The following is a 22,916-nucleotide window of genomic DNA, read 5'->3' on the forward strand; positions in this document are numbered from 1 at the left end:
ACAATAACAATTATAATTATTAAATTATTATAATAATAAAAAAATGTTTGGACCCCCTTTTCTTCCCAATTACGATCTTGTCTCATCACTGTAACTCCCCAACGGGCTCGGGAGAGGCGAAGGTCGAGTCATGCGTACTCCAAAACATGACCCACCCCTACTTAACACCTGCTCGATTAACCCGGAAGCCAGCCGCAGCAATGTGGAAACACCGTTCAACTGATGACGGAGTCAGCCTGCAGGCGCCTGGTCCCCCACAAGGAGTCACTAGAGTGTGATTAGCTAAGTAAAGCCCCCCCGGCCAAACCCTCCCCTAACCCGGATGACGCTGGGCCAATTGTGCATTGCTCTAAGGGACTCCTGGTCGGATTGAACCCCAGGCTGTAGTGACACCGCAACACTGCGATGCAGTGCCTTAGACCATTGCGCCACTCGGGAGGCCTAATAATAAAAGAAAATGTATGGGTTGATACATTTTTCGTTAGGGCAAATCAAGTCTGTAATTTCTGAGTGGAAATTACAAACTTTAGAAGCCTTTTTAAAACTTAAATACACTACGAGCTTGTATTTCTTGCTGTGCAGGAATATTCTCACCAACAAAGAGTGATCATTTTTTTACATTTATGTGCTTATTTTGAGCATGACTAAAGTAAGGTACTTGGTGAGTCTAGGACAGGATTCAGGGATAATCAGTTTGCTTGAAACGCATCCAAATAAAATGAGTCATTTATTCATAGATTTTTGATCAAGACGAGTAATTTAGAGAGGAATATTTAGGTATTGCAGGGCACAGATTAATTGTACCTGGCTATACTTTCACATTATTACATTGCTGTTGTCAGTTATACATCTGCTTTCTTCCAACTCAGTACATTAGAAAACACATGCAGGTTCCACCCTCTCTCTTTCTAACAGTTAAAAGCTATTGGACTCCTAGTCCCAGTGACGTGCTGTATGCCCTGTGCACCGAATCTGTAGCAAATAGCTTTTATTTGTTAAAAAACCTCCTCACACCATCCTATTAAACAGCAGAAACCTTTACTGAAATGATCTCACTCTGAAGGGGAGAAGCATTTACGGGCTAAGAAAATGGAAGCAGCACTCTCCTGGAGCATTGCTTGCACTGTACAGCCCTCGCTAGCCAGTTATCTCCCCCAAGACTGATGCCTTTCCCTTTACCACCTTTTGCAAGCCACATGTCATTTAGTACAAATGATTCCCTGTAGGTATGGGGGTATGGGTAATGTCAGCCAGTGCAATATGTTCCACAATATCACCCCCCCCCCCACACACCACTGTACACTGAATGAAACTACGCACACAATCACAAGCACACACCCTATCTGGCCTGAATGGTACAAAATGCAGCACAATGGATTTTGTTTCACGGCCACAAAGGTAAATTGCAGACAGCAATGGGAGATCTGGCCCATTTTTCAACGCTGACTATATTACACACTGTACCAGGCATTGTGTTGAATTTATACACTTTTTTCACACGTTGGAGAAAACAAATCCCACCAGCACCATTCTACTCTATAAACTGCTCCAATGTGGCCTTTAGACGATTCCCTACGAACCAGCCATGTGATTGAAAACATGTCACTTTTACACTGTTTCCTCTCTGTTCCCATTTCGGCACCACAAGCACCTGTGGTTGTTTTTGCAACATGTTTTTAACTTCCGGCATGCAGGTTGAAAATCCACAATTCTCCACATTTCCCATACAGGCTAGACTTAGACAGGTAGTCTTACTCTGCTGCTTCAGGAAAGCTGCTTGTGGATTGGGGCTTGGTGTTTGTCTTGATGTTCCTGAGCTGGACCGGGGATAGGAAGCCTGGATGGTCAGAAACAGAGCTATCCTGGCACCAGAGGGTTTTTCTGCAGTGAGATATACCACTATAGTGATGCTCATTGGGTGGATAGACAGATATAGAGATCACTGGGAGGATTGTTATCCAGCCATGATGACTCTTTGTCCAAACAGCAGCCTGATCCTCATCCTGCACAGCTCCGCATGCCTCTGTTTCTCTGTGTGAATGAGGTCTGCAGGTGGTGGATGGTGGGGCTTCCTCTCTTCTTCTCTCCCCTTCTCACTTCCTCTACCCCTCCCCTGTCTTCTCTCCTCCCCCTCCTCTCCTCTTCTTTCATCTCCCATCCTCTCTCCCTTCCCTTCCTCTCCTCCCCCTCTTTCTCTCTGTCTCCAGCCCCCTGAATGTGTTAACAGGCACATCTCTGCTCTGCTCACCCTCTGAGGTAAAAGGGGCTCAAATCAAGGGGCTGAGTCACAATTGTTCAGCGCCGTACAAACAAACAAAATAAAAAAAACAGCAAACAAGGTCTGCATCCTCAGCCTTGAACAGAGACATAAAGCACAGAACAACCAGACCACCTGCGGAGGACCACTTTCCTCAAACCTGTCATTAATTGACAAGACAGGAGGACAACAGTGTTTTCCTGGGTGAAAAGAAATAACAACCCAGCACTTATAGAAAGGATACATAGGCTACAGAGACCCATTCTGCCAGACATGAATAAAGAAGCACAGAGACCCATGCTGCCAGACATGAATAGAGGAGCACAGAGACCCATGCTGCCAGACATGAATAGAGGAGCACAGAGACCCATGCTGCCAGACATGAATAGAGGAGTACAGAGACCCATGCTGCCAGACATGAATAGAGGAGCACAGAGACCCATGCTGTCAGACATGAATAGAGGAGCACAGAGACCCAAACTGCCAGACATGAATAGAGGAGCACAGAGACCCATGCTGCCAGACATGAATAAAGGAGCACAGAGACCCATGCTGCCCGACATGAATAGAGGAGCACAGAGACCCATTCTGCCAGACATGAATAGAGGAACACAGAGACCCATTCTGCCAGACATGAATAGAGGAGCACAGAGACCCATTCTGCCAGACATGAATAGAGGAGCACAGAGACCCATGCTGCCAGACATGAAAAGAGGAGCACAGAGCCCATGCAGGCAGAGTAGAGTAGAGGAGTATTGGGCTCTGTGGTGATGATGAAAAGATATTTGCTGGAACCTGGCAGTGGTAAGTGGCTGATGAATAATAGTAGTCAGACCCCGTGAGGAGCAGTCACCCACTGCTAAACCACATCACCCCAGAGGAAGCCCCAGCCCTCCCCTGCCTGCTTGACATGTTTATTAGGACTTTATATTGACTCCAGGATTTGGTGCTCAGGGCTGGCCAGTTGATTTAAAAGGCTTTTTATTGATGTAATCTGGAGGACTGAGGTGAGTGACATTTACAGGTAAATTCTTCCCCCATGCCGCCAGTCCATTACAATAATAATGGTTTACCTGGGTCCTTCCACTGGTTAACTGACCAAACCTCTGTAGTACCTGCATGGTGCATGGTGCTGGGAAGAGATCAATCTTATGTAGGATGGCCATCGACTGTGACCATGTGGGTAACCCTTCATTTGGTTGGAGGGGAGTTAACATCCTTCCCTAACAGCTTTCCCAATGGGGAGACAGCTTGATGATTTTAGCACAACTGAAACGCCACACATACTGTAAAGCTTCTCATGTAATGCACGTGTCAAACTCAAGGCCCGCGAACCCATTTTGAGTAATAAATAAATAAATAAAATATGATTTGAATTATATTTTTTTCTGGGAAAAAACAACATTGAAATGACTAAAATCAAATGGAAACTGTGTAGAAATGATATTGAACCTACATTTATATCTCTACTATTTACTCTGGTTGCTAATAATCGCCAAGGCAAAAGCTGGACAGTCAGAGAGCATCAAAAATCCCCATAAACGATGGATAGAAGACCCCTTTTTGCACTAACTTTTTGGACTCATCACATAGGCTGCTGCTACTGTTTATTATTTGTCACTTTATTCCTAATTATATGTACATATTTACCTCAATTATCTCGTACCCTTGCGCATCAACTCGTTATTGGTACCCTTTGTATATACACTGCTCAAAAAAATTTAGGGAACACTTAAACAACACAATGTAACTCCAAGTCAATCACACTTCTGTGAAATCAAACTGTCCACTTAGGAAGCAACACTGATTGACAATACATTTCACATGCTGTTGTGCAAATGGAATAGACAACAGGTGGAAATTATAGGCAATTAGCAAGACACCCCCAATAAAGGAGTGGTTCTGCAGGTGGGGACCACAGACCACTTCTCAGTTCCTATGCTTCCTGGCTGATGTTTTGGTCACTTTTGAATGCAGGCGGTGCTTTCACTCTAGTGGTAGCATGAGACGGAGTCTACAACCCACACAAGTGGCTCAGGTAGTGCAGCTCATCCAGGATGGCACATCAATGCGAGCTGTGGCAAGAAGGTTTGCTGTGTCTGTCAGCGTAGTGTCCAGAGCATGGAGGCGCTACCAGGAGACAGGCCAGTACATCAGGAGACGTGGAGGAGGCCGTAGGAGGGCAACAACCCAGCAGCAGGACCGCTACCTCCGCCTTTGTGCAAGGAGGAGCAGGAGAAGCACTGCCAGAGCCCTGCAAAATGACCTCCAGCAGGCCACAAATGTGCATGTGTCTGCTCAAATGGTCAGAAACAGACTCCATGAGGGTGGTATGAGGGCCCGACGTCCACAGGTGGGGGTTGTGCTTACAGCCCAACACCGTGCAGGACGTTTGACATTTGCCAGAGAACACCAAGATTGGCAAATTCGCCGCTGGCGCCCTGTGCTCTTCACAGATGAAAGCAGGTTCACACTGAGCACGTGACAGACGTGACAGAGTCTGGAGACGCCGTGGAGAACGTTCTGCTGCCTGCAACATCCTCCAGCATGACCGGTTTGGCGGTGGGTCAGTCATGGTGTGGGGTGGCATTTCTTTGGGGGGCCGCACAGCCCCCCATGTGCTCGCCAGAGGTAGCCTGACTGCCATTAGGTACCGAGATGAGATCCTCAGACCCCTTGTGAGACCATATGCTGGTGCGGTTGGCCCTGGGTTCCTCCTAATGCAAGACAATGCTAGACCTCATGTGGCTGGAATGTGTCAGCAGTTCCTGCAAGAGGAAGGCATTGATGCTATGGACTGGCCTGCCCGTTCCCCAGACCTGAATCCAATTGAGCACATCTGGGACATCATGTCTCGCTCAATCCACCAACGCCACGTTGCACCACAGACTGTCCAGGAGCATGCCCAGGCGTTGTAGGGAGGTCATACAGGCACGTGGAGGCCACACACACTACTGAGCCTCATTTTGACTTGTTTTAAGGACATTACATCAAAGTTGGATCAGCCTGTAGTGTGGTTTTCCACTTTAATTTTGAGTGTGACTCCAAATCCAGACTTCCATGGGTTGATAAATTGGATTTCCAATGATTATTTTTGTGTGATTTTGTTGTCAGCACATTCAACTATGTAAAGAAAAAAGTATTTAATAAGATTATTTCTTTCATTCAGATCTAGGATGTGTTGTTTAAGTGTTCCCTTTATTTTTTTGAGCAGTATATTATATAGCCAAGTTATCGTTACTCATTATGTATTTATTATTACTTATATTATTAGGTGTTTTCATTTGTAATTATTTCTCTATTTTCTTTCTCTCTGCATTTTTAGGAAGGACCCGTAAGTAAGTATTTCACTGGTAGTCCACACCTGTTGTTTACCAAGCATGTGACCAACACATTTTATTTGATTTTAGCTCATTTTGACGGCAAGGAAATATAACACATTTTCAGTGCGGCCCTCCGGACCCCTGATGAAATGTTAACAAGTTAACAAACAGATTACCGACCATTTCGAATCTCACCGTACCTTCTCCACTATGCAATCTGGTTTCAGAGCTGGTCATGGGTGCACCTCAGCCACGCTCAAGGTCCTAAACGATATCATAACCGCCATCGATAAGAGACATTACTGTGCAGCCGTATTCATCAACCTGGCTAAGGCTTTCGACTCTGTCAATCACAACATTCTTATTGGCAGACTCAACAGCCTTGGTTTCTCAAATGATTGCCTCGCTTGGTTCACCAACTACTTCTTTGATAGAGTTCAGTGTGTCAAATCGGAGGGCCTGCTGTCCGGACCTCTGGCATTCTATATGGGGGTGCCACAGGGTTCAATTCTCGGGCCGACTCTCTTCTCTGTATACATCAATGATGTCGCTCTCGCTGCTGGTGATTCTTTGATCCACCTCTACGCAGACGACACCATTCTGTATACCTCTGGCCCTTCGTTGGACACCGTGTTAACTAACCTCCAGATGAGCTTCAATGCCATACAACTCTCCTTCCGTAGCCTCCAACTGCTCTTAAATGCAAGTAAAACTAAATGCATGCTCTTCAACTCATCGCTGCCCGCACCTGCTCGCCCGTCCAGCATCACTACTCTGGACGGTTCAGACTTAGAATATGTGGACAACTACAAATACCTAGGTGTCTGGTTAGACTGTAAACTCTCCTTCCAGACTCACATTAAACATCTCCAATCCAAAATTAAATCTAGAATCGGCTTCCTATTTCGCAACAAAGCATCCTTCACTCATGCTGCCAAACATACCCTCGTAAAACTGACCATCCTACCGATCCTCGACTTCGGAGATGTCATTTACAAAATAGCCTCCAACACTCTACTCAACAAGTTGGATGCAGTCTATAACAGTGGCATCCGTTTTGTCACCAAAGCTCCATATACTACCCAACACTGCGACCTGTATGCTCTTGTTGGCTGGCCCTCGCTTCATACTCGTCGCCAATCCCACTGGCTCCAGGTCATCTACAAGTCTCTGCTAGGTAAAGCCCCACCTTATCTCAGCTCACATAGCAGCACCCACCCGTAGCACGCGCTCCAGCAGGTATATCTCACTGGTCACCCCCAAAGCCAATTCTTCCTTTGGCCGCCTCTCCTTCCAGTTCTCTGCTGCCAATGGCTGGAACGAACTGCAAAAATCTCTGAAGCTGGAGACTCATACCTCCCTCACTAGCTTTAAGCACCAGCTGTCACAGCAGCTCACAGATCACTGCACCTGTACATAGCTCATCTGTAAATAGCCCATCCAATCTACCTCATCCCCATACTGTATTTATTTATTTATCTTGCTCCTTTGCACCCCAGTATGTCAACTTGCACATTCATCTTCTGCACATGCTACCATTCCAGTGTTTAATTGCTATATTGTAATTAATTTGCCACCATCGCCTATTTATTGCCTTACCTCTCTTATCCTACCTCATTTGCATATGCTGTATATAGATTTTTCTACTGTATTATTGATTGTATGTTTGTTTATTCCATGTGTAACTCGGTGTTGTTGCATGTGTCGAATTGCTTTGCTTTATCTTGGCCAGGTCGCAGTTGGAAATGAGAACTTGTTCATAAGGAAGTGGATGGCTGCAAACTTTCTACTTTTAAACTCAGACAAAACAGAGATGCTTGTTCTAGGTCCCAAGAAACAAAGAGATCTTCTGTTGAATCTGACAATTAATCTTGATGGTTGTACAGTCGTCTCAAATAAAACTGTGAAGGACATCGGCGTTACTCTGGACCCTGATCTCTCTTTTGACGAACATATCAAGACTGTTTCAAGGACAGCTTTTTTCCATCTACGTAACATTGCAAAAATCAGAAATTTTCTGTCCAAAAATGATGCAGAAAAATGTATCCATGCTTTTGTCACTTCTAGGTTAGACTACTGCAATGCTCTACTTTCCGGCTACCCGGATAAAGCACTAAATAAACTTCAGTTAGTGCTAAATACGGCTGCTAGAATCCTGACTAGAACCAACAGATTTTATCATATTACTCCAGTGCTAGCCTCTCTACACTGGCTTCCTGTTAAGGCAAGGGCTGATTTCAAGGTTTTACTGCTAACCTACAAAGCATTACATGGGCTTGCTCCTACCTATCTTTCCGATTTGATCCTGCCGTACATACCTACACATACGCTACGGTCACAAGACGCAGGCCTCCTAACTGTCCCTAGAATTTCTAAGCAAACAGTTGGAGGCAGGGCTTTCTCCTATAGAGCTCAATTTTTATGGAATGGTCTGCCTACACATGTGAGAGACGCAGACTCGGTCTCAACCTTTAAGTCTTTTTTGAAGACTCATCTCTTCAATAGGTCCTATGATTGAGTGTAGTCTTGGCAGAGTGGGTGGGGTTATGTCCTGCCTGTTTGGCCCTGTCCGGGGGTATCATTGGATGGGACCACAGTGTCTCCTGACCCCTCCTGTCCCCTCCCTCCCTCCTGTCCCCTCCCCTCCCTCCTGACCCCTCCTGACCCCTCCGGGGGTATCATTGGATGGGACCACAGTGTCTCCTGACCCCGCCTTCAGTATTTATGCTGCAGTAGTTTATGTGTCGGGGGGCTAGGGTTAGTCTGTTATATCTGGAGTATTTCTCCTGTCTTATCCGGTGTCCTGTGTGAATTTAAGTATGCTCTCTCTAATTCTCTCTTTCTCTTTCTTTCTTTCTCTCTCTCGAAGGACCTGAGCCGACCATGCCCCAGGACTACCTGGCATGATGACTCCTTGCTGTCCCCAGTCCACCTGGCCGTGCTGCTGCTCCAGTTTCAACTGTTCTGCCTGCGGCTATGGAACCCTGACCTGTTCACCGGAGGTGCTACCTGTCCCAGACCTGCTGTTTTCAACTCTCTAGAGACAGCAGGAGCGGTATAGATACTCTCAATGATCGGCTATGAAAAGCCAACTGACATACTCCTGAGGTGCTGACCTGTTGCACCCTCTACAACCACTGTGATGATTATTATTTGGCCCTGCTGGTCATCTATGAACATTTGAACATCTTGGCCATGTTCTGTTATAATCTCCACCCGGCACAGCCAGAAGAGAACTGGCCACCCCTCATAGCCTGGTTCCTCTCTAGGTTTCTTCCTAGGTTTTGGCCTTTCTAGGGAGTTTTTCCTAGCCACCGTGGTTCTACACCTGCATTGCTCGCTGTTTGGGGTTTTAGGCTGGGTTTCTGTACAGCACTTTGAGATATCAGCTGATGTAAGAAGGACTATATAAATACATTTGATTTGATTTGATTTTCAACTAGCCTACCTGGTTAAATAAAGGTGAAATAAAACATTTCAAAAATAAAAATGATGGTTAGGCTACTGTTGAGCCATGTACTGCATCAACATGTATAATTCATAATTGAGTATACTATGGAGGAAGACAAGCTCAAAACATTCAAACTTTGGTCCATTTAATTGGTCTAAGAAATATATTGACTACAACAGGGGATATGTTGTGACCATGTACTAGGAATTAGAACATTATAATTATAACACTTAGAATGTCCAGTGTATCAGTTCTCCAGGCCAGTAACTCATGCACAGTGTAAAGAGAGGGAATCTCTGCTCTGCATGCTGTCTGTCTGTCTCACTGAATATTTAACCTATACCTCATGAGTCCTGGCATCCAGCCAGCAGGAAGGGTCTAACACACACACACACACACACACACACACACACACACACACACACACACACACACACACACACACACACACACACACACACACACACACACACACAGTACACACACACTTCCCCACCCTCAACATCACACAGGACAGACCATAAGGGACAGACCATACAGAACAGATCTTACAGGACAGACCACACCGGACAGACCATACAGGACAGACCACACAGGACAGACCACACAGGACAGACCACACAGGACAGACCATACAGGACAGACCATACAGGACAGACCATATAGGACAGACCACACAGGACAGACCATACAGGACAGACCATACAGGACAGACCATACAGGACAGACCATATAGGACAGACCACACAGGACAGACCATACAGGACAGACCATACAGGACACTGCTTTATGAAGATGGTCTAGACTTCCTCCATAGTGACCACCAGTATACTCTTCACCAAGCCAAGTCACTGTTAGGCAAAGGTTGCACTGACATTTTGTTGAAGTGAGTGAATGCTGTATAACTTTACTATCTTTCATCAGCAGGAGTGTCTGTTAACGGGGACTCTTAGTGGTACTTAACAGACCATCACAGAGTGCATCAACCCTGAAGAAGGGAGGAGGGGATGGGCTCTCAGATACTAGAATGGCATTCAGGAAATGTTCAGATGAATAATACAGGAATGTGTAATTGTGGAGAGAGAGAGAGAGAGAGAGAGAGAGAGAAAGGAGATCATGGTCTTCCTCCCAAATGAGCCCTGGTCAGAAGAAGGTCATTAAAGGGTATAGGGGACACACACATGGATCCTGATTGACATCACATGTTTTGTGACTCCACTGGGTATGTTAAATGTTCAAACACATTTAGTTGGTGATGAAATGATACTCACTCTTTGCATCCTCAATCCCAACAGTATTAGGAGAGTTGTCTGATGGCTGTCCTGAACACTTCCCTGTCTGTCCCTCCTCTGGTTCCTAAGCTGTTCTCCTCCCAGGCTCACAGCTTAGAGGCTGAACTATTAACCACAATCTAGTGCCCGCATCAAACCTGCACAGTCTGCACACCACCATGCCTTGCATAGGAGAGACAGAGGGCCGTGCCTTCTCTACACAATACTGTCATTCACAGCTCCATGCACTGACAAACTCTCGCTGCTTGGTTGCAGGACACAGCACTGGGCTGAGGAGGAAGGCAGAGGTTGCCAGAGATACAGTACTTTTCATCTCCTTAGCTATGATAATAGAAAGCACCCACTACCTAGTCAACGAAAAAAAGAGTCTTGGAAAGTGATGTCACAAAAGTCCCTCTTCAGTGGTCATCTTTGGATGATTTGCCCAGCACCACATACACAGATCAACGAGTGAAGGCCTCCATTGATACACCTCATACCCATCCATATGGTTGGTAAACATCGTATTGTACAAAGAAGACAAATGCACCGTGGTGGCATAATTTCTCAAGTGTTCTTATCATAAGGATGTCAGTCAGTTAGACTGAGTGGGTGGCACAGCAGTAGATGGTTGAAGGGTGATACCTTTAAGCAAAGTGTCTTTCTTCTCTTCCTAAATGTTTTAGCTCACCTGTGGTGAGAGGTGCCACTTCCAGTATGCACAGAGACACTGTGACTGCTGCTGCCAAATGGAGTGTGTGTGACTGGGAGGTAGACTGATAGATAACCCAGTGTTCCCTAGGTTGTGTGGGCGCTGCCTTGTGCAGCTGTCTGAAACCCAGCCATCAGGATTCAGAGGATCAGACGGTGCAAGTGCTGACAAACTTCAGTGTCTGACTTGAATCTGCAAACAGAAATACTCGTGGCGCCACTTCAAGACCTCAAGACTGTTCACGTCACGTATTCTGTGCTAAAATAATACACTTTAGACTGCACTTATAGAGAACACGTCACGTATTCTGTGCTAAAATAATACACTTTAGACTGCACTTATAGAGAACACGTCATGTATTCTGTGCTAAAATAATACACTTTAGACTGCACTTATAGAGAACACGTCATGTATTCTGTGCTAAAATAATACACTTTAGACTGCACTTATAGAGAACACGTCATGTATTCTGTGCTAAAATAATACACTTTAGACTGCACTTATAGAGAACACGTCACGTCAGTTGGTCTCCAATTCCAATGTCTGTTGTGAAATGAAAGTCACTGCAATACACATCGAGATCTATTTTATCCTCCTGTCGTCGTCCAGCTTTACAATGTGTCACCATTAAGAATAGGCCCGACATAAATCACAAATACTAGGATATGGTCTCTTCTTATGAAGTCTGTTTTTAACCTTGCAAATTAATCCCATGAAATACTACAACATGTAAAATAGAGCAGATGCAATCATTTACATACTTATACATGTAAAAGAGAGCAGATACAATCATTTACATACTACAACATGTAAAATAGAGTAGATACAATTATTTTTGCTGAATACATAACAAATCTGAACTGAGAATCATTCATTCCTTTGTTAAAGAAGGGATGAAAAAGGAAAGATATCTCCCTCTTCTGTGTTAAATTATGGATTGAGCAATGAGTGTCATTGTAATTCACTGTTGTGTCACCTGCGGTCACTCTGACCTTCAGCAGCCTCCAGCAGCCAATCAGGCTGTTTACTCAGGCCCAACCACATTCTCTTCTTAGACTGGGAGAAATTAGCACAACCATTATTCAAACAAGACCGCACACCACAGCAGCAGCCACAGAAGAGATGGAAAGAGAGAGATAGGAGAATGAGACTTCAGTTCAGTCCTCCTTCTCCTTAGTCAAGGAGGGAGAGAAAACTCAGAGGAGAAGAAAGCCCAACTTTTGAAAGTTAAAAACACAACATCTAAGACGTGATTGAAGCAGTACACATGGCATAAACAAAACCCAGTTCAAAGAGGTTGTTTGCTGTCTTGCTTTGTCTGCCTAGCTCTTGAAATAGTCACTTCAAGTAATATTCAAGTATCTATAAAGTGTCTGATATGCAAATCTAACTATGCAGAATGTACAGAAAATACATATTGAATTCCAGGAGACAAATGAGGATAAATCTGTCTTGACCACAGCTCAACTCTTGTGCTTTCACAATATGCACAGCATTACACACATGTATTTCCAAATCACTACCATGAGGAGGTACTTCAAACAGGGGAAAACGCTGACTGGTACACACTGATAGGTAGAGACAGAGAGAGAGAGAGAGAGAGAGAGAGAGAGAGAGAGAGAGAGAGAGAGAGAGAGAGAGAGAGAGAGAGAGAGGACCACATCTGCAGCCCAGCTCAGCCCAGTACACTACCTAATGATCTGTATCTTTAACTATAGTCATAGTACTAGATCTATTACCCTGGACCTGTGGTTCAGGTTAGGGGCAATTAAGCCCATAGCTGTTTGTGTGTATACAGTGGTACAATCTCACGATTCTCCATTATGCCGACAATATTCCCTGTCATACTGTATTTGATTTGCAGGGCGATGCAGCACGTCTAGAGTGGTCCTGGGAGAGTGACAGTCACAGCAGGCGGGAAGAAGGGAGGGAAGGAGGGAAGGAGAGGGGAAGAGATGGAAAATAAGATTTGGCCACTGACTGCATCAGGGAGCTGAGCTGCATCATTGTCCTGTGTTCGTTCTGAAATCACTTCAAGTAGAGGTGCCATCATGATTATTGTCTGTGTGCTACTGGAGCAAATCAATGCTTCCCTGCCAGTATCTCGTTAATAAAATCTGAAGAATAACAGTTACAAGCCATTACTCGGGAAAAGTAGCAGAAAAGCAATTGATTCAGTTGGGACTCAGCCAAATAGCTTCTCCACCAATTAGAGTGTCATCTCATCTTCCTCTCTTCCTCCCTTTCTTTTTTCAGGAATTATTTCAGGGCAAACAACCATCATTTGCACAGAGTATCATTTTGCTACAAACAATTACTGTAGATAGAAAGTTCCTGCCTGTCACGATTGTCGTAAAGAGTGGACCAAAACGCAGCGGGAAAATGTATACTCATCTTCTTTTTATTTTTGAAGAAGGAAAAACGAAATAAACATGTATACAAAAACAAACGACTCCAAACAGTCCCGTCAGGTGCAACAAACACTAAACCAGGAAATAACTACCCACAAATCCCATAGAAAAAACACCCCTACTAAATAGGACCTTCAATTAGAGGCAACGAGGAACAGCTGCCTCCAAATGAAGGTCAAAACAATAGACTAGACATAGAAATAGAAAAACTAGAAAATAGAACATAGAAATACAAAACATAGAACACAACCCAAAAACCCCGACAACACAAAACAAACACACCCCTGCCACGTCCTGACCAAACTACAATAACAAATAATGTATTTTACTGGCCAGGACGTCAGGAGAAAGAGGAGGACCATTATACAAAATATATTCATGTCACCAAATAACTGCTTAAAACACACTGTTTTGCAATAAAGGTCAACAGTAGCCTCAACAACACTCTCTGGGGTAGCACCATGGTGCAGCCGGAGGACAGCTATTTCCGTCCTCCTCTGCGTACATTGATTTCAATTCAAAACCTAGGAGGCTCATGGTTGTCACACTTTTCCATAGACTTACAAAGTAATTATGATGACTTCCGGAAGACGTCCTACAACCTATCAGAGCTCTTGCAGCATGAACTGACATGCTGTCCACCCAATCAAAGGATCAGAGAATGAATCTAGTACTGAAAGCATAAGCTACAGGTAGCTAGCACTGCAGTGCATAACATATGTTTAGTAGTTGACTCAAAGAGAGAGAAAGACAATAGTTGAATAGTTTTTAACAAATTAATGTCTTAAAAAATTAAGGAGAAGCAGCAGAGAGAAAGACAGCTATATTTTGTGGAATTTTTTTAACTTTCACTTACTTAGCAAACTTAACCTGGTCAAACACCTGGCTGAAACAGAGTGGAAGGCTATTTATGTTAGCTGGCTAAGGCTATCCAACACTGGAACTCTTTCAAGTCAAGGTACGTTTTCGGTCTTATAAATGTATTGGCACCGGGGCCCCCGGTGTACCTACTAAACTGCTTGCTGTACACTGTACTGCGTGATTGTAGCGGGTTCACTAACGCGTTACTTCTAGTAGCTATGTTGACTATGACTTTAGCTAATATGCTAACAACGATGTATGCTGTGTGTAGTGGTTATGTTATAAAGGTTTGGCTTGGAGAGGTTTTTTCACCTGGTACAGACAGCTGTTGTGTTGTGCTCTGAAGTCCACAAACGAAGGGAAAAGGTGAGAGGAGGAATTATACAATGAGCAAAGTGATCATGCTGTTTGTATGTGGCTGCTATGAAAGTGAACTGTGTGTGCGGGTGATTGGAGTGTATTTATTCAGACGATTCTGTTGACAAACGTTTCTTAAACGGAAGCAAGCGTAACGAAACGGGGATAGACCTACGTGAATTTGGTTGAATAGAAACTCTCGATTTGGGACTAATGATTACACCCTAGATCAGCTAGATTTTTAAATGTCTTATTTATTTAACCTTTATTTAACTAGGCAGGTCAGTTAAGAACAAATTCTTATTTACAATGACAGCCTACCAAAAGGCCTCCTGCGGGGACGGGATTAAAATAAATAAATAAATAAATTATAAATATAGGACAAAACACACATCACAACAAGAGAGACACCACACTACATAAAGAGAGACCTAAGACAACAACATAGCAAGGCAGCAACACATGACAACACAGCATGGTAGCAACACAACATGGCAGCAGCGCAACATGGTAGCAGCACAGAGCATGGTACAAACATTATTGGGCACAGTCAACAAGACAAAGGTCAAGAAGGTAGAGACAACAATACATCACACAAAGCAGCCACAACTGTCAGTAAGAGTGTCCATGATTGAGTCTTTGAATGAAGCTAGATCAGCTAGATGCAGGCAAGAGCGTATTGAACGCATCACTGTCTATCACCTTGATTACTCCAATTTGTCTCTCGACTCATGCACCTATGTTATACACTTTCATTCAATTTGTCTCCCGACTCATGCACCTATGTTATAAACTTTCATTCAATTTGTCTCCCGACTCATGCACCTATGTTATATTCTTTTATTCAATTTGTCTCTCGACACGTGCACCTATGTTATACATTTTCATTCGTAGGCTAGGTTGTAGCAACCTCATGATGGGTAAAGGGAACATTCAAGTATTATGTAGTAGCCTAAACCTATCTTATTTTAACACTTATTTTACCAGGTAATTTGACTGGGAACACATTCTCATTTACATCAACAAGGGGAGAGAAGGGGGGATAATTGGGAATTTAGCCAGGACTCCAGGGTTAAAACCCCTACTCTTACGATAAGTGCCATAGGATCTTTCATGACCACAGAGGACACCCATTTAATGTCCCATCTGAAAGACGGCACCCTACACAGGGCAATGTCCCCAATCACTGCCCTGGAGCATTGGGATATTTTTGGAGGGGACCAGAGGAAAGAGTGCCTCCTACTGGCCCTCCAACACCACTTCCAACAGCATCTGGTCTCCCATCTAGGGACCGACCAGGACTAACAATGCTTAAAGGCAAGCCAGCACTTGGATGGTACTCTTTGAATATCGATGTTACATTGAGCTGGGTGAATGGAATATAAATGACAGTCATCCAATATACTGTAATAGAAATAAGGCCATGCTAATGAAAATAAAAATTGTCCCCCTTATTCTTAAATGGCACTGACTGCCACTGTTCTGGATAGCACATTTTTCTAAGAGTGTACAGCTGATAAACGGTAGCAATAATACCCTGATGAAATACTGTAGGGTGTCATATCAGCTGAGTCCTCTCATCTCTTGCAGAGAGAAAGCCTTGTTAAAGTATCTCATCTGACGGTAGAATACTATCATCTGTGACATAGAGTTTTGGAAAGGGATATAAGCACAATGGACTTCTTGACTTTGCCTAGCCATGCTGAACGTTTTGAGTGGGCTGAGATTTAGTCATGTTTACATAACGCAACCATTACAAAAAGTAAATCATGTGATTATAAATTATTTTAATTGTATTTCAACAATTGTAAATGGATGTTGACCAATCTCACAAATAGATGAAAAGAGGTTTTGATAGGTAATCATAAAACAGATTTTTCCATTTACACCTCTGATTAGTAAACAAACACAATTAAGCATTTGACAGTTAACCATTTTTAGTAACGCAATGTATAGCTAGCTAACTGCAGTGCAGCAGTTGCATTTTTACATGCAACTGCTGGTTTGTGATAATACTAGATCCAGCTCAGCAGAATACAAGTAGCCTAAAGGTCATAGAACAAGTCTCCTTGCTAAAGGTCATAGAACAAGTCTCCTTGCTAAAGGTCACAGAACAAGTCTCCTTGCTAAAGGTGATAGAACAAGTCTCCTAGCTAAAGGTCACAGAACAAGTCTCCTTGCTAAAGGTCACAGAACAAGTCTCCTTGCTAAAGGTGATAGAACAAGTCGCCTTGCTAAAGGTCACAGAACAAGTCTCCTTGCTAAAGGTCACAGAACAAGTCTCCTTCCTAAAGGTGATAGAACACGTCTCCTTGCTGAAGGTCACAGAACATGTCTCCTTGCTAAAGGTCACAGAACAAGTATCCTTTCTAAAGGTGATAGAACAAGTCTCCCTGCTAAAGGTGATAGAACAAGTCTCCTTGCTAAAGGTCACAGAACAAGTCTCCTTGCTAAAGGTCACAGAATGAGTCTCCTTGCTAAAGGTCACAGAACAAGTCTCCTTGCTAAAGGTAAGGAACACGTCTCCTTGCTAAAGGTCACAGAACAAGTCTCCTTGCTAAAGGTCACAGAACAAGGCTCCTTGCTAAAGGTCATAGAACAAGTCTCCTTGCCAAAGGTCACAGAACAAGTCTCCTTGCTAAAGGTCACAGAACAAGTCTCCTTGCTAAAGGTGATAGAACAAGTCTCCTTGCTAAAGGTCACAGAACAAGTCTCCTTGCTAAAGGTGATAGAACAAGTCTCCTTGCTAAAGGTCACAGAACAAGTCTCCTTGCTCATTTTGTTGACAGCCTTTTACTAAAACATGCCACCACATAAAATGTATCTGAGACCTACAATTTCCTCCTTCTTTGCATCTCTACGGTTTCTAAAAATAAAAATATAAAAACGTTCCCCCATGCTGGAGTACCGTGCCGTACTGTTAACTACAAGGTCTCACCTTAATTGTGGATTATGTACAGAAAGAAACAGCATGGAGAGGATTTAGAGAGAGGAGGAGAGGAGAGAGTGAGCGTCAGGGCCCTGCAGGCAGCAGCAGAGATGTGGAAACAGTGAACAACGCTGGCGCAGACTGCTGCTTTCATCATCTGGGAGACGATCTGTGGGTTCATGTCACAACAAGCAGAGATCAAACCAGAATTTGACACAACAAACTTGTCACTACTTCTGGTGTGTTAGGCTTACTAATGAACAATAAAATATAAATCAAATGATTTCTCTTTTTTTCTCCCTCCCTCGGGGAGATTACATAAGGTGCACATCCTCTCTGTTACAACAAACATCTGGTAAAGTGGAAGAGAAGGAAGTCTACCAACCAGCCAGGTACACTGCAATGGAGGCTAGTCTTCCAAAAAACATTTTTATTATAATTATCAAGAGTGTAGAAACAGATCAAGAATGTATCAGATCTTGGCCAATGGCTACCACAAAATAGTTTATCTACAACCAATTAACCTGTGGAGAAGCGATGCCAGAGACGCCATAACGACTCCTGGTCTGGCACCAGCAAGCACCAGGGGCACCAGTCAGCCATCCAACACATACAGTACATTGGGAAAGTATTCAGACCCCTTGACTTATTCCACATTTTGTTACGATACAGCCATATTCTAAAATTGATTAAATATTTTTTTTCCTCGTAAATCTACACAAAATAATGACAAAACGAAAACTGGTTTTTACAAATGTTTGCCAATTTATTCAAAATAAAAAACAGAAATACCTTATTTACAGTATTCAGACTCTTTGCTATGAGACTCAAAATTGAGCTCAGGTGCATCCTGTTTCCATTGATCATCCTTGAGACGTTTCTACAACTTGATTGGAGTCCACCTGTGGTAAATTCAATTGATTGTGCAGCGTTTTCCTTCCTGTTTTCCATGAGTTTGACTACAACTCCAGCACCTGTGGAAAGTACCTGGATGTGTGTATGTTCTTCAGCTTTTGTAAATTCAATTGATTGGACATGATTTGGAAAGGCACACACCTGTCTATATGAGGTCCCACAGTTGACAGTGCATGTCAGAGCAAAAACCAAGCCATGAGGTCGAAGGAATGGTCCGTCAAGGCACAGATCTTCCTTTTTCTCCACAATTTCGTGGTATCCAATTGGTAGTTAGAGTCTTGTCTCATCGCTGCAACTCCGGTACTGACTCGGGAGAGACGAAGGTCGAGAGCCATGCGTCCTCTGAAACACAACCCAATCAAGCCACACTGCTTCTTGACACAATGCCCACTTAACCCAGAAGCCAGCGCACCAATGTGTCAGAGGAAACACCGTACACCTGGCGACCGTGCCAGCGTATGGCCCGCCACAGGATTCGCTAGTGCACGATGGGACAAGGACATCCCTGCCGGCCAAACCCTCCCCTAACCCGGACGACGGGTCTCCCGGTCGCGGCCGGCTGTGACAGAGCCTGGACTCGAACCCAGAATCTCTAGTGGCACAGCTGGCACTGCGATGCAGTGCCTTAGACCACTGCGCCACTCGGGAGGCTGCAAAAATATTTCTGCAGCACTGAAGGTCCCCAAGAACACAGTGGCCTCCATCACTCTTAAATGGAAAAAGTTTGGAACCACCAAGACTCTTCCTAGAGCTGGCCGCCTGGCCAAACTGAGCAATCGGGGGAGAAGGGCCTTGGTCAGGGAGGTGACCAAGAACCAGATGGTCACTCTGACAGCGCTCTAGAGTTCCTCTCTGGAGATGGGAGAACCTTCCAGAAGGACAACCATCACTGTAGCACTGCACCAATCAGGCCTTTATGGTAGAGTGGCCAGACGGAAGCCATTCCTCAGTAAAAGGCACATGACAGTCCGCTTGGAGTTTGCCAAAAGGCACCTAAAGGATTCAGACCATGAGAAACAAGATTCTCTGGTCTGATGAAACCAAGATTGAACTCTTTGGCCTGAATGCCAAGCGTCACGTCTGGAGGAAACCTGGCTTGGTGGTGGCAGCATCATGCTGTGGGGATGTTTTTCAGCAGCAGGGACTGGGAGACTAGTCAGGATCGAGGGAAAGATGAAAGTACAGATAGATCCTTGAGGAAAACCTGCTCCAGAGCGCTTAGGACCTCAGGCTGGCGCGAAGGCTCACCTTCCAACAGGACAACGATCCTAAGCAAACAGCCAACACAACGCAGGAGTGGCTTCGGGACAAGTCTCTGAATGTCCTTGAGTGGCCCAGGCAGAGCCTGAGCCTGAACCTGAGCAAAGATCTCTGGAGAGACCTGAAAATAGCTGTGCAGCGACGCTCCCCATCCAACCTGACAGAGCTTGAGAGGATCTGCAGAGACGAATGGGAGAAACTCTCCAAATACAGGTGTGCCAAGCTTGTTAGCCTCATACCCAAGAAGACTCCAGCTGTAATCACTGCCAAAGTTGCTTCAATGCCAAAGGTGCTTCAACAAAGTACTGAGTAAAGGGTCTGAATACTTATGTAAACGTGATATTTCAGTTTTTTATGTTTAATACATTTGCCGAAATTTGTAAACACCTGTTTTTGCGTTGTAATTATGAGGCATTGTGTATAGATTGATGAGGGAAAAAAAACAATATAATCAATTTTAGAAGAAGGCTGTAACGTAACAAAATGTGGAAAAAGGTCAAGGGGTCTGAATACTTTCCGAATACACTGTACGTACTGTATCTGGGTGAATAGTGAAGACACCCTATGGTTAGGGCCACATCATGGCATGACCAGGGAAAACTCTGGACCCTGCTGGGCCTGGCTGACCAGCAAAACCTCCTAGCCCTCCAGTAGTTCTGGTCCAGAACCCATGTGTTGAAAAGAGAGGTGAAGCATGAAAGAGGTGGGCAGACAGACTGCTGTTGGACAGTGAGTGTTCAACCCAGCCCAGCCCAGTGCTTAAGTGTTACTGTGTTGACACATAGGGATGAAGCTGTCTGCCAAATAACTGCCAGCCAGACCAAGCAGGAGAAGAGAGGAAAGGAGAGGAGGGGAGAGGAGAAAGGCCTCCCTCCCTTCCCTCTCTTTCCCTCCTTCTCCTCCCTCCCTCTTAAATATGATGACTATGATAACTCTTATTGAACAGAGAAAAATATTTCTCTCTCTCAATCCCACACGTTCCATAAACAAAGATAAAAGAGTACATATTGTTAAGCCCTGCCTAGCAATACATCTGGAAAGGAGAATAACTTTGGGTGAGCAGCATTTTGCAATCACGGTCAGTTAGAGTTCTCTCTGTGGGAAACACAGCTCTGCTCTGCTCTGGATCTCTCTTTATGAGGACTAATCTGAATGGCTGGCAAGAGATGGTGAAGTGCCAGAGGCATGATGAATCTCCTCTGATGGAGGGAACGGAGAGAGAGAGAGAGAGAGAGGGAGAGAGAGAGAGAGAGAGCAGTGAGAGCATAGAGAGAGAAAGATATAGAGAGCAGAAAGAGGGGGGAGAGGTAAAGAGAGTGCAGAGAGAGAGAGAGAGAGAGAGATAAAGAGAGCAGAGAAATAGAAAGAAAGAGAGAGCGAAAGAGAGTGAGTGAGAGAGAGTACCGCCTGCTTTCTCCCTCTACTCTCAGTGGGGGACTCAATTCTCTCCACAGCTAGCAGCCAGGCAACAGCGCCAGCGAACAATTTATTTACATGCCCTGTTATCCCGCGCCCAGCATCACACCTCTCTCTGACTGACTATACTGACTTAATCTGTTTCCACTAACTTACTGTGGGGTGATAGAATGACTGAGTGACTCATTGTGAGCTTACAGAACAGGGCCCTGGCAGCTGAGCGAAAATTGAGGAAAAATAAACTTCCGGAGGACCTATCATCCTTTCCTCTCTTCTTTTCTGTCACTACAAGACCATGATACTTGCCAAGGGAGCAGCAAGAGGAACTGCCCCTCCCTACCTTCAGGCTATGCTCAAACCCTTCGCCACAACCCGAGCACTCCGTTCTACCACCTCTGGTCTCTTGGCCCTCCCACCCTTAAGGGAGGTCAGCCCCCAGTCCAAGCTCTTCTCTGTCCTGGCACACCAATGGTGGATCCATCTTCCCCCTGGAACTAGGACAGCAGACTCCCTGCCCATCTTTCGAAAACATCTGAATCCCGACCTCTTCAAAGATGATTTGAAATAATCCCACAGCACCCCCCTCAGCCTCTCTCTCTCTCTCTCTCTCTCTCTCTCTCTCTCTCTCTCTCTCTCTCTCTCTCTCTCTCTCTCTCTCTATCTATACAGAGTTTTAGTCTTGCTCCGTTCATTGAGTTAGTTTCATAAGCAGCACTAGGCCGGGCTAACAAGTATCAAAGGACATCAAAAACTATGCAAACTCTGAAAATGATCTTGGTGATTTAAATAAGCAATGTTTTAAATCAAATAAGACTTCCAACTTACTGGGGAAATTTGGACATGAATTGGGCATCAACTACGGCCTCCTCCACTGATTCCTCCATGCAGAAAGGGTGTAGGGTTTTAATTTCCCTACAAAGATAGATACAGTAGGTCTGATCAGTTTAAAACATTCAGTCAATGAGCCGGTGGATAAATAGCATGTGTAAACTGTACAGTAACAATGACTTCCAAGGAATGATCTGTAAATACAATGTATATGTTAATAATAACTATTTAAGTAGATATTAGTTAAACATATTGCATGGAGCCTTTCAGTGTATGTATTGATGACCTTAAAGTTGCACTATGCAGACATCCCGCCGCCATTTCCTGGTTGCTAAAATTATAAGTTTGCCTAATTTCAGTTTATGTGACAAAACAAGCAATGTAATAGTGTAGAGAATCATTGTCCCATCTAAACCACTGTGACATATATTTTCCATAACCAAAAATATTGTATTATCATCTGTTTATTTTTATTTTTATTCCACCTTTATTTAACCAGGTAGGCTAGTTGAGAACAAGTTCTCATTTACAACTGCAACCTGGCCAAGATCAAGCAAAGCAGTGCGACACAAACAACAACACAGTTACACATAGGATAGACAAACATACATTCAATAACACAATAGAAGAAAAAAAATATATATATATATACTGCTCAAAAAAATAAAGGGAACACTTAAACAACACAATGTAACTCCAAGTCAATCACACTTCTGTGAAATCAAACTGTCCACTTAGGAAGCAACACTGATTGACAATAAATTTCACAGGCTGTTGTGCAAATGGAATAGACAACAGGTGGAAATTATAGGCAATTAGCAAGACACCCCCAATAAAGGAGTGGTTCTGCAGGTGGGGACCACAGACCACTTCTCAGTTCCTATGCTTCCTGGCTGATGTTTTGGTCACTTTTGAACGCTGGCAG

The 22,916-nt window shown here is 44.2% G+C and overlaps 1 protein-coding gene across 1 annotated transcript in view; it reads right to left on the reverse strand.

The window, feature by feature from the left end:
• The window catches only part of LOC115162074 (neuronal PAS domain-containing protein 3-like), a 320,867-nt gene extending 298,807 nt beyond the window's left edge, over positions 1-22,060 (reverse strand). Inside the window, exon 1 of the mRNA XM_029713023.1 lies at positions 21,989-22,060. Coding sequence (XP_029568883.1) covers positions 21,989-22,047 — 59 coding nt within the window. The 5' untranslated portion in view covers positions 22,048-22,060. The remainder of the gene's footprint in view (positions 1-21,988) is intronic.
• Between the last annotated feature and the right edge of the window lie 856 nt (positions 22,061-22,916).

This window comes from Salmo trutta, chromosome 25, assembly GCF_901001165.1.
Source record: "Salmo trutta chromosome 25, fSalTru1.1, whole genome shotgun sequence".
Taxonomy (NCBI): Eukaryota; Metazoa; Chordata; class Actinopteri; order Salmoniformes; family Salmonidae; genus Salmo; species Salmo trutta.